The sequence below is a fragment of the Astatotilapia calliptera genome, chromosome 3 (genome assembly GCF_900246225.1).
Source record: "Astatotilapia calliptera chromosome 3, fAstCal1.2, whole genome shotgun sequence".
NCBI classification, from domain to species: domain Eukaryota; kingdom Metazoa; phylum Chordata; class Actinopteri; order Cichliformes; family Cichlidae; genus Astatotilapia; species Astatotilapia calliptera.
Window position 1 is genome coordinate 8,134,118 of NC_039304.1, and position 12,394 is coordinate 8,146,511.

The 12,394-nt window shown below is 40.3% G+C and overlaps 1 protein-coding gene across 1 annotated transcript; it reads right to left on the reverse strand.

Annotated features, from left to right (window-relative positions):
* Positions 1-2,809: 2,809 nt before the first annotated feature.
* Positions 2,810-7,243, reverse strand: tmem256 (transmembrane protein 256). The gene is made up of 4 exons (XM_026161605.1): positions 7,103-7,243; positions 6,548-6,585; positions 5,638-5,718; positions 2,810-3,471 (listed from the first exon to the last, which is right to left on the reverse strand). Exons 1-4 carry the CDS (start codon positions 7,182-7,184, stop codon positions 3,328-3,330), a joined length of 345 nt encoding a protein of 114 aa, XP_026017390.1. The 5' UTR covers positions 7,185-7,243; the 3' UTR covers positions 2,810-3,327.
* Positions 7,244-12,394: the final 5,151 nt, after the last annotated feature.

Sequence of the window (12,394 nt, forward strand, 5' to 3'; positions counted from 1 at the left end):
GGATCCACCCATGTGAACGTCAGCTACAGACGAGAGAAATAAATACCCTAAAATAAGACTAGTGTGTGAAACTGTTCTGAACTTGTAGCTCACATCTTGTCAAGAAAAAAAAATCACATGGTTTCGCTTTAAATATTTAACAAATGGCTGAAAATTTGATGATAGCACTTCAAATATGCATCCGACAGAGCGGAACAGCCTGTAACTTTCAGTCAGGTGTCTCCCATATGCTTGAAAGCTGTGAGTCATAGATGTGTGACCGGGTGTCAGAGCTTTTTCTTGTGTGATTGCTTGGTCCTGGAAGAACAGAATTCTCCTCAGCAGCTACTTAATTCTAATGAGGGTTTTATGACTCGTGATCAAGAGCTCACTGGCAACGCATTCAGTCAATAGTGCCTTCTCTTTTGAGCACAGCCTCGGCTTATGTACCGGCCCCAGCAAATTGACCCAGAGATTTATACAGCTATTTTCTAAAGGTCTCCATTCATGGGCCCACAGTCAGGAAGGGGAATTAGTGTTTCAATGGATTTCACTTTCAATTTGAATGCCGAGTGGTTGGAACATGGTCCCGGCTAACGGGAGGCTATTGCTAAAGAACTCTTTTGTGTTCTGCTACTCAGAGGCTCAAACCCTCGGGGCTGTGAATACATTCACCACAAGAGACACCGTTTCTACTGCCATAGGTTGTGAATCCTGTGGGTTTATCTAGCCTTTAGTGAAACCAACACATTGAGGATGCCCTTTAAACTAGCACTACCATTAGTCAGCTTCCTTTTTCCTTTCAGATGAATGTGCACACAACAAACCTCTAGGACAGAAGTTTCTACTGTCCAGGTATGATAACAATAATAAAATTTGCTATTAAAGCTGCTTTAACATGTCAACTGCTATACTGTCCACATGTAGCACACAATCTATATGTGCTTGTGTATTGGAATACTTAAAATAATACTTTTGTTTGAGACCTGGGTGCTGTCTAATAGTGTAGAAGACCACTCGATAGACATGACTTCACCAGACTATTACACTTAGCTATTAGCTACTACTTTAGCCAGTCCAATGTGATGGTTTTGAACATTGGATTCTCATTTACCAGATAATAGCTAGATAATATCTAGAAATGTTCAGAGTCACAGCATGTGTGACAACAGCTTTTAATGTTGCAGTGAAAAATAAAGCACTCTTTTGAACTGAAGTCTGACGTCATTAGCCGTTTCCGGGTCCAAACTCCACTTCAGGTCCCAAAGTCAAACGATTACTGCAGCATCAGTGATGCTGCATCACTGAGAGTTAAAAACTGTCTAAATTCTTTTATCTTTAATGAAAAGATCGGTGTGGCTGCCCTGCCAGGTGTAACAGTTAAGTTTAACATCCAGGCATCCATGAAAACAGAATGTATTCAATTTAACGGAGTTAGCAGTTAGCGGGGAGTTAGCCCGCTAGTTTCCATCTAAAGATGATATACCATGTTCTGACTGAGGGATTTCTGAAGAAATTAAAACGTACAGCTCTGCTATCACTTCTAACATAAACGAAGACAGGAAACTAAACAGCAGTGACTTTTGTAGGGTTACTGAAGTTGGGCTAGCTGGTATATAATGATGTGCTACATGGTGGCTAGCGACACAGCTATGGTTAGCATAATATAAACACAGGAGGATGAACGCTAACTATTTCCCACTTGATAAAAGCTAATGTGAGGGTTCCCGATGGTTAAGGACAAATGCAATCGCATGCCAGGATGCTGTAAACGGAGCAAACTTCAATCAGGAGAACAACTGAGATAATCCATCCACAATACGAGGTTAGTCATTCATATACTGCTGCATGGGCTGGGCTGTAGTTAGACCGTAAGGTTTTAAAAACTGAGCTTTAAAATGAATAGTGGTACCAAAAACCGAGAGGCCGACAGTGATCACTGCTCTTTGTTAGGGGGTGTTCAGATTAAATAGAACAAGATACAAAGCATTAAAACATGTAAAACACAACAGCCTTAATAAACACAGAGTAGTTTGGTCCCGGAAGCAGGGTTCATACGTCATCACTTAAAGACCAGATATTAACACGCATTAGTTCTTTTTAGCACACAATGTAAGTATGCAACTGAATGCTATTTACTATTACACAAACATTGGGAGGTTAAAAAAAAGTAATACTAAAAACTTTGACCTAGTGTTCTAGCATAAAGTTCTGTGTGTCAACACTTGCTTATCGTCTTTCAACAAAACAATATTTGACTATGCAGTCAAATGAAAACACTTCTGAAAGCTTGTTTGAGTTCAAGATACCAAGACAGTGAAGACTGAAACACTTGAGTCTTCAAAATGGGTTTACAGAAATCAGAGGGTAATGTCACATCTTACAGTCTTGCCTCATTTCTTTATATTTTGCTTCCAAGCAGCCAGACTTCGCTGTAATTTTGTACGACTTTGTTGAGCAGTAGTTCTCCAGGCTTTCAGAAAGTTTGCTTAAGTTTTTAAGTGGACATGTGGCTGCTTTTTCTCAGATTTTCTCTCCAAAATAACAATTTGTTCCCATTCGTATAGTTAAATCCATGAAAAATCTCAAGGATAACAAGACAGGCATAAAACTTTATTTTTGCACCAAAAGGGAATTCCCAAAGAGATATTAGCTGCAAACTTGACAAATCTCAGCATGGTGTGCAGTGTGTCCTTAAAAAAAGACAAAACTGAACAAGCGGAGGAGAAAAGAGGAAGAAGATAACCTAAAAACCCATCTACAGCAGATGATCAGTATCTGAAAGTGATGTCTGTGAGAAATGGAAAAAAGCAAAGACTTGACACGGACCTTTGGTATACAGCAGATTGAATATTCATTGTTGAGATTTATTCATGCTGGTAAATGACTGTTTAAAGGTAAATAAACAATCCTTGTGGAAAAAAGGATTTCAGAGTTTAGGAAACGATTTCGTTGTTAATCTATCATGAGGGATTCTTTATTTTCACAACAAACACTGTCTTATTGATGCATTTTAACTCAAATCACCAAAAGTTAAAATATTCCATAACAAATTGGATGATACAGTTCATTCCATTCATTTTGTGTTAAATTTCTTATCCAGTTTAACATTATAGTCAAAGGGCAGCAGCCACAAACAGACAGCAGTGGCAGAAAAGTGATCATCCTGCGGTGACCTTATCTCCTGCTGACATCCACAACCCAGGGCAGGCGGTGGTTGGATGGGTGACATTATAACTCAGCACTAGCCCTCAGCCAACTCTTACAAGTTCTCCAGTTCATTTATTAGCAGTCTGACAGTTTAGTGTCACAGTGTGGCTCTCTGGAGAAGATGTAAGCTGTCACAGTTCAGAGAATCATGGCCAGCCATCCAACAATCATAGCTACGCCCCCCACGGGAGCCGCTTTGCGCAGTCCGGGGTCCCCTGTCAGAGCCTGGTGGTATAAAGAGCCACAGAACATCCCCATGCCCGCAATCAGAAGGCTACCAGCCTGTGAAAAAGAAACATTTTGGTCTCAGTCAGTTTAAATCTGTAAGTTTGCAAACACATTGTAGTAGGGCTGCCATGTACTCTCCAACCTCTCTTGCTTGAGACTCGCCCTTGCTTGAGATGTTACCCCACAGGGACCAGCAAAAAGGAGTTTTTTGTTTGTTTGTTTTGCAAGAAAAGTTAAAAGCATTAAAAGCAAACCATTATTTAGAGTCAGCCTTCTTAAATTATACTTATATTATAATATCATCCTATAATATAATTAAATAATATCAGCTTACTTAAAAATTGATGCATCTTATTAGCCTTGCATTGTTAGCTAATATAGCTAATTATCTTATTAGTATAATAGAGTATGCTATTATTAGCCCACTATTCAGTTAGCCAGTGCATGCTATTATCCCACAAATATGCTATTGGCTAACATAATTTAATAGTTTATGTTACATCAGCTAATTTATAATATTAGCATGCTTCTTATCATAAGAAAACATATCCGGTCGTTAAGTGATGACGTGACGAATCCTACTTCCGGGCCTAAAGTAGTCTGCGTTTAATATGGCTTTTGTGTTGTTAACATGTTTAATGTTTTGTATTTTCTTCTATTTAATCTCAAAAAGCTCCTAAAACACTCATTGATCACTGTTGACCTCCCTCGGCTTTTATTACCGCTAATCATTTATTTAAGATCAGGATGCAACTACAGCCCAGCCCATGCAGCAGTATATGAATGACTAACCTCGTATTGTGGATGGATTATCTCAGTTGTTCTCCTGGCTGAAGTTTGGTCCTTTTACAGCATCCTGCCATGCGATTACATTTGTTCCTGACCACCGATAACACTCACGTTAACTTTTATCGAGTGGAAAAAAAGTTAGCTTGTTTATATTATGCTAACATAGCTGTGTCGCTAGAGGTCACGTAGCACATCATTATATACCAGCTAGCCCAACTTCAGTAACCCTACAAACATCACTGCTGTTTAGCTTTCTGTCTTCATTTATGTTGGAAGTGATAACAGAGCTGTACGTTTTAATTTGTTTCCAAAACCCCGCAGTCAGGACATGCTATATTGTATTTAGATAGAAGCTAGCGAGCTAACTTCCTGCTAACTTCTAACTCCGTTAAATGTCATAAATTCCGTTTTCATGGATGCCTGGATGTTAAACTCAATTGTTACACCTGGTAGAGCAGAACGCTGATCATTTTATTAAAGATGAAAGACTTTAGACAGTTTTTCAACTCTCAGTAATGCCATAGTGATCGTTTGATATATGGACCTGCAGCGGAGTTTAGGCCCAGACACGGCTAGTGACGTCAGACTGAACGACCGGATTAGCCAGCACATCTTGTTAGCTTGATTGTAAGTTTGCTAATTTATCTCAATAGCCTACCATTAAATTCAACAATGTACCTTATTATCCTATTGATTCATATTATTAGCAAACATTAGCCTACTACAGTACGTCATTTCCTAACATAATTTATTAGCCCATCATTCAGTTAGCTAATGTGGCTTATTAGCTTACTATCACATTACACACATTAAAGTATCTTATCAGCAGAATAACGCATGTTATTGAGTATCATTACTTATGATTAATGAGTCATTTTATCTCATTAGCTTAATATTTATGCCCATTTTGACACACAATACAACTCGAGTGAGCAGGTTTAGTAACTTTATAGATGGACACCTTAAACAGGTGTAAACAATAAAAACTCACTGTATCGGACTGACTCCAAAGCTGGTTCATAGATTTTATTTAATCCAAATTAATAACTCCACAGTTTTTACCAATTTATTGTCAACTCATAATAACAACATTATCAGACATGAGACGCAGAGGGACATGCATGAATGCTTAAAAGTACAGATGATGGGGTGGTGACATTTAAGTGAGGAGATTCTTTGGCTACCATTTTTTCTTTCCTGGTTCCATTTGTTGGGATAATGTGTTCTTTCACCGTCAATCCACAACAAATTTATACTTATGCTGTCACTTTTATCATTTATAATGTAATAAAACAGCAGTCTCTGTAACATAATATCTCTGAGTGAGGATGGACAGGTAACAGCAAATACGACTGTGGCACTATATCCACTTTAAAGGATTGAGCTAAGTGCATCCAGCCAAGAGTGAGGGTCTTAGGCTTCTGTACTTACCACAGCAGGTTTCCCACAGTGGGCAGCACCCAGCAAGGCCAGGCTGTGGTAGAAATGGTACTTGTTGGCGGTTTCAAAAAGCTGAAGAGGCACACACACACACACACACACACAGAGCTTTCAGAAAAAACTCTGCCTTTCCCAGCCACTCATCAAGTTCAGTGAATCAAACATTTTCTGGAAAGGCCTTTTATTATTAAGTTTAGAAGTGGATATTTAGTGAGCCGCTATCAAGCACCATTTACACCATTCTCATCAATCAGCCCAAGTTTGGCCAGGAAAGTATCTCATCATTAAAAAAAAAATCAATTTCCTGTCTTTTTGCATTACAGAAGTTTCCTCCAGATTAACAGCACAGTGTGAAAATGTTTCACAGACATCTTTTAGTTTTCTGAGAGTAAAACAAATAACACTCATACAGTCCACTAAACTATAACTGGAGTTGCACCAATTGGGCAGATACACTGATGCTTAAAATACAAATTTGGCCAACAGTAGATGCTGCATTTTTTTAACCCATCTTTCTTTCTTATTTGAATTTGTTACTACTCACTACTTTTTGTGTATAGTGCCTTTACGGGTATTTTGAGGTACTCCAGCTTTCTTCCACTTTCCAAAGACATTTTTATCTGGTTCTAGAATAGTTGTTCAGCTAAGACAGGCCCCAGCAGCCCCCTCCACAACAACCTAAGCTCGGTAAGAGGTATTTCAGATGTCACTTCACGTGCCTACATCAATGACAAAGTCACCATGAAGCCATATTTATCCACCGTTTTAGTGCATCCCAAATTAAATCAGTCTTGAATCCATATGCTCTGACCTTTACCTCTGCTAACACGAATGAATGAAAACTGATATTAGGCACACAAAATGCTCAAAAAAAACATAAGTAGCAGTATTATGAACATACCACTATTCGGTAGTCATCAGGATCGCTGTTCTTGAAACCTAAAACAAGAAAAACACAACTGTTACTTATTATCACACCATGAATATCATGATCACAGACACAACAGACCACACTTTATTTGGTTAATCAGTAACCCACACCCTCAAGTCATGTTCCTTAATACTCGTGTTGTGATACGGTGGTGAGACCAACCACTCTCTTATCACATTTTAAAAGTTATCCAATCACTCAGCTATCCCTACCGTGGACAGTGGCTGACCCACAAAAAGCCTTCTTCCACCCTGGAGGCGGGTCACCTTGATTACAACACTGGTTATTTTTACAAAAACAACGTGAAGCTTCGACGGCTTACTGAAAGCCGAATTAATCGTTAGCATGTTTAACATTAGCAGCATGTATGTGTTGTTGCTTTACAGTTACTCGGGCGTGTGGTGAGTACGCAAACTTTAAATCTGCGTGTTTTGATATCAAGGCTGGCGCCGTAAACCTCAACATGACAGCCTTTCACGACTGTTCAGCTGAGCGAGAGCTACAGACAATAGGACAGTTGCATACCGTGAGCCCCGTAAGCCCCAGCTCCCACTGCCGAGGCTCCTGACAGAGCTGCTAACCTCCGAACCACAGCAGAAGCGCTCATGTTTGGACTGTAACTGCAGGTGTCACGCGGGCGGAAGAAGTGACGGCGGTGCTGCGTTCACTGTCATTATGTACGTTCAGCCTTCTCAACTACGTGATTGCGGACATACGTAGTTAAATGACGGACTGTGGGTTTCCCGCTCATGGGGCAAACAACAAATGATCAGACATTAAGAGAAGAAATGTTTTTTAATTGCATTATGATGTAGTGTAACCACAGTGTTGCAGCTACATGTAAACGGAAAAGTGTGTTGAAACAGATTTGTGTTCTAAAATAACTATAACATACATGCAAGATAAGTAGTCTAAAACGGAAAATATATTGTGCGAACCTGCAGTTATTCCAACTAATATGACACGTGACTTCGGAGTTAAGTCTCTGATATGCTGATGTGTGTTTATTTAATCAGCAATTTGTTCTCTGAATTCCAGCATCTGAGTCCTTGAAAGCAGCAGTGGGGGCGTTCGTTCCAGGGCTCTGGGCTTCCAGGCACGTCTGTTATCAGTTTGTGGACTTGAACCAAAATGGCCGCTGCCGTGCTACAGTTTCAAGCCACTGGGCAAATTTCATTACTCTACCAAGCTGATCTGACACTGACATGGCATTTGAGCAGTCGTTTCAGCGCCTTTAGGTATTGCATGTGAATTTAAGTGCAGGGAATCACATACTGCTTGTAATATATTGATGCATTAACTGAAGCTTGAAGTTGACCTGACCGACCTCCCTTGTTAAAGTGGAATGCAGAATCAGATTCAGTTTATGTTTTGCCCCGATTTGTTTAAGTCATCACCTCTGTTTTATTATTCAATAAAAATTTTAGTATTGTTCAGGATTTTATGAATAATTGATTTTAAGATAGTGGCTTATTTTGCCATTTTCCTCAGCATCACCGAAACAACACATTCCACTGAATGATGGGCTCGGGGAGGCGGAGGGCACATTAGTGTGTGCCACTTTTCAATTTGTCTGTCACTGCAACTTTGGGAAGAAGCGGTGAAGTTGTCTTTAGTGAGCTATTCCTAATGTTTGATGTATTTTCTTGCCAGCAGAGGAGTTGGAGACCAAGGTTGATGCCATGTCTTTGATGAAGATGCACTGATCCTGGTAGATCCTGCCAAAAGGGGGAGCTGTATTGCTTTCTCATCTGCCAAAATTTGTGGATAGGTAGCGCGTGTGGGTGTGTGTCTGTGCACACGGACGGGCAGGGGGACTTTGTCCAATTACCATTCTGAAATTACACAGGGTCACACTGCATTACTGGAGTCGCTAAACCACACTTTTCGTCGAGCCTCGTCCTTAGCTGACTTTGACACAGCATTAACACAATGCATACAATTAACACATTTTAATGACCATGTCGCTAATTAAAAATAAGCTTTATGAGTCGCAAGCATTCATCATCAACTGTGAACTGAACCCAGTGTGGGTGTGTTTGTGTGTGTCCTCTGTGGGTTTTAATCTAAGTCTGTCACCATCATCTGCCTGTGAACTTTTTCCCGTCTTTTTTGTCTTTTGGCATGATTTCTAGCGCTGCCTGCATATAGGGTTGTATGCAGAGGAATGTTGTGCTTACCCTGCAAACACAGGTCATTTTCATTCTGGCCCACGGCAGATGGGATAGCAAGGACAACAATAAATTGTGGCTTTACATCTTGTTTTCACAGACAAGCAGCAAATTATCTCTAAGTCCCAGCAGCAGTGTGCTGTGAGGTTCCTCCAAGAGCCAACATCCATCTCACTTCAGCCTGCCTGCCTGTCTTCTTCTCTGCTCTCCAGTGACTGCTTTGCTCCTCGCCAATCCTCAGTGTGTGTTTGAGTCAAAGTGTGTGCATGTTTGCGTCTGATCTCTTCAGATTGCTTGCCCCTGGCCTGTCTTATTGTGATCGAGCTCCCCTCCAGGAAAACAAGCGGCTCTTGGAAGGGGAGGAGAATATTACTTTCTTTAAATGTAGTAATGAAGTGAGAATGGAGACCGGGAGGCCGTCTTGCAACCCACACATGCACACGACATTATAAAATATGGCTGTAGCACACTGGTTTTTGAATTCCCATTATGAAGCCTTGAGTGGAGTGCTTTTACTGTTGCTATGTTGGTGAAAATCCCTAAAAAGCCTTCAGTTGATTCAAAATGTTACAGTGAGAAAAGGACTAGAAAGAGAGATCACATTTTTCCCATACTGGATTCTATTCATTGGCACCCTGTGATATCCAATTTTGAATTTAACTGAACACTTCTGCTGTCATTACCTTTTTCCTACTCTCTCCCATAGTTTAATACTTTTCTCCTTGCCTCTATGCACTGCTTTTCTATATTCTTTTTACCCTCATCCCCCAAATGGTTGCAGAACATAGACTATATTGCCAAAAGTATTCACTCACACATTCAGATTATTGAATTCAGGTGTTCCAATCACTTCCATTGCCAAAGGTGTATAAAATCAAGCACCTAGGCATGCAGACTACGGCTGTATCCCAATTCAGGGTCTGCAGCCTTAAAGGCCGCATTTTAAGGCCAATTATGTCACAGCGACACGACGAAGGCTGTCCCAATTCAAAGGCTGCTCGAAATGCGGCCCTCAAATGCGTCCTTTATTTCACTGAATTTTAAGGACGTGGCGGTGTAGACTTCATGGCCCAACATATCCCAGAATGCATAGCGCAGCGGTGGGTGTGGATAATTTTGCCGGTAAAAAAAAACAGCGGAAGAGGGGCGCCCGAAGAGTAAACCTTTAAAAGTAAGTACTGAATATTATGTCACTTATTTATGTGCGAGTGTTTAATAACAAAGAACATTAAAACATTACTGTTGGCCACATGTCGGCAAAGTTATGTGACATTAGCAATGTTAGTACTAACTTGGTTTTAAAGCCTTTACTTTAAAATATACGCCGTTCAATAGTTGACGTTAATCTTACAGAGAATGTGATGATTTTATGGATATTTAAAGTAAGCACTGAGACAAATTTAGTAATGCCAACATATTAAAAGAACAATATTTGTCTCTCATCTATATAACACAGTTATATATACAGTGTCAAAGAAACCTGTCTTTGAGTGAAGATTTAAGGTGACAGGAAATATAAATAATATAAATAAATGCAGCTTGAATCTTTACTGAAGCTCAGTATTTGAAACAGAGTTCATTCACTGCTGTAATAACTAATAATGATTGAAATTATAACTTTAATATTGGCCATATTATATTTACATTACCAAAGTGAGATGACCTTAGTCTCATGAACAACATCAGCTAATTGTTATTTACTAGCTAATCTTAAATGACTGTTCAGTACAGAAGTGAAGCCCAATAATCATGATTTCACAGTCCCGTGGTCTCAGCCTCAGATACTTGTCAAATCAAAGCTAATGTACAAACAAACAAACAAATGAACAAAAGATTTTCTCCTTCATTCCTGTCAAACAAAGCTGTATGAAACGTTTCCAGCTGTTAGTGTCATGGTTGCTAGGCAACCTGGGCAGCGCGACGGAGGCTAGACCGTCCCATTTCACAAGCCTCTCACTTCCGGCCTTAGCGGTCTTTGAGTACGCGGCCCGTGTGGACCGTTAAGGCTGCGTACTTTAAGGCTGCAGACCCTGAAATGGGATACAGCCTACTTCTACAAACGTTTGCAAATGAACTATAGGATGTCACCTGTGTAACAGGTGTGGACGTGACTGCAAATGACAACAACCCAGCCAAATCACAGAGCAGGGTCACCAAATGATCACCATTTGGTCACCATTTGTAGCAACTGACTTCTTTGGAGTCAGTCGCTACAGAACTCTTATTGCTTCAGCATACCAAAACATTTTGGACAATTCCATGCTCCAAACTTTGTGGGAATAGTTTGGGAATGGCCCTTTCCTCTTCCAACATGACTGCACACCAGGTCCGTGAAGACATGGATGAGTGAGTTTGGTGTGCAAGAACTTGATTGGCATGCACAGAGTCCTGACCTCAACCTGATAGAACACACTTGGGATGAATTAGAGTGGCGACTGCGGCAGGCCGTTTAGTCCACCAGTGTCTGATCTTACCAAAGCGCTTCTGGAAGAATGGTCAGGAAGTCCCCAAAACATACTCCTAAACCTTGTGGAAAGCCTTCCCAGAAGAGGCGACGTTGTTATAGCTGCAAAGAGTGGGCCAACGTCATTTTGAACCCTGTTGACTAAGAGTGGGATGTCACTCAACACCATAAGCATGTGAAGGAAAATAAGCAAATACATTTGGCAGTATAGTGTAGCTGTCCCTGCTTGAGATACGTTTGTTCAGACTCTGCTTGTTAAAAGACAGTTCTTTCTTCCCACTGTCACCAAGTGCTGTGGCTGACAATCATACCACCCTGAGCGTGCCCACTCTCAACAGGGTCTGGCTTGATTAGTACTTGGCGGCTGTAGCTCAGGAGTTAGAGCAGGTCATCTACTAATCTGAAGGCTGGTGGTTTGATGCTGCTCCAGTCTGCATGCCAGAGTATTCTTGGGCAAAATACTGAACCCTGAGTTGTTCTGCGATGCATCCGTCAGAGTGTGAATGTTAGATAGAAAACATCTTGTATAAAGTGCTTTGAATGCTCAAGTAGAGTAGGAAAGCGCTCCATAAAAACTCATCCATTTACCATTACGAGACTGTCTGATTATTGGGGTTTTCTTTTTAGCACTGCAGGCTTTTACCTTACAATATCACCTTCAGGTGACTGTTGATGTAGCAATGTATGAATCAAACTGAAATCAATTAAATTGGCTAACTATATCTCACTTGCTAATTTTATCAGAACCAAAGTCATCTTTTCAAAATGTTAATTGGCTAGTTTGCTAAATTGCCAGCTAACATGAGTCTAACAATTGCTTTTTTATATAGTGGAAGCCAAATGGGAGCATTTAGCCAACTAGCTGAAGCATGCACATATGCCTGTATATGTACTGGTACTGGACAGTCTTATGTTTGTCTCATTACTCTTTTGGACGATGTTTGCAAGTAAAACAAAACACAAACAACAGATAACAATAAGAATTATATTAACAAAGTTTTTCTGGGGTTACATGGAGCTCGTTTGGAAAGAAAAAACAGTCTATATACAGCAGAAATTTCATTTTCCCTCCAACTTAAAGTACTGCCTTGGGTTGTTTTGTAAATCCAATTTCCTTGTTAGCTGTATAGTTAGGTACGTCTGTTGGTGATGCATCTTTGTTCTCAAAAGAATTTAAGTGTA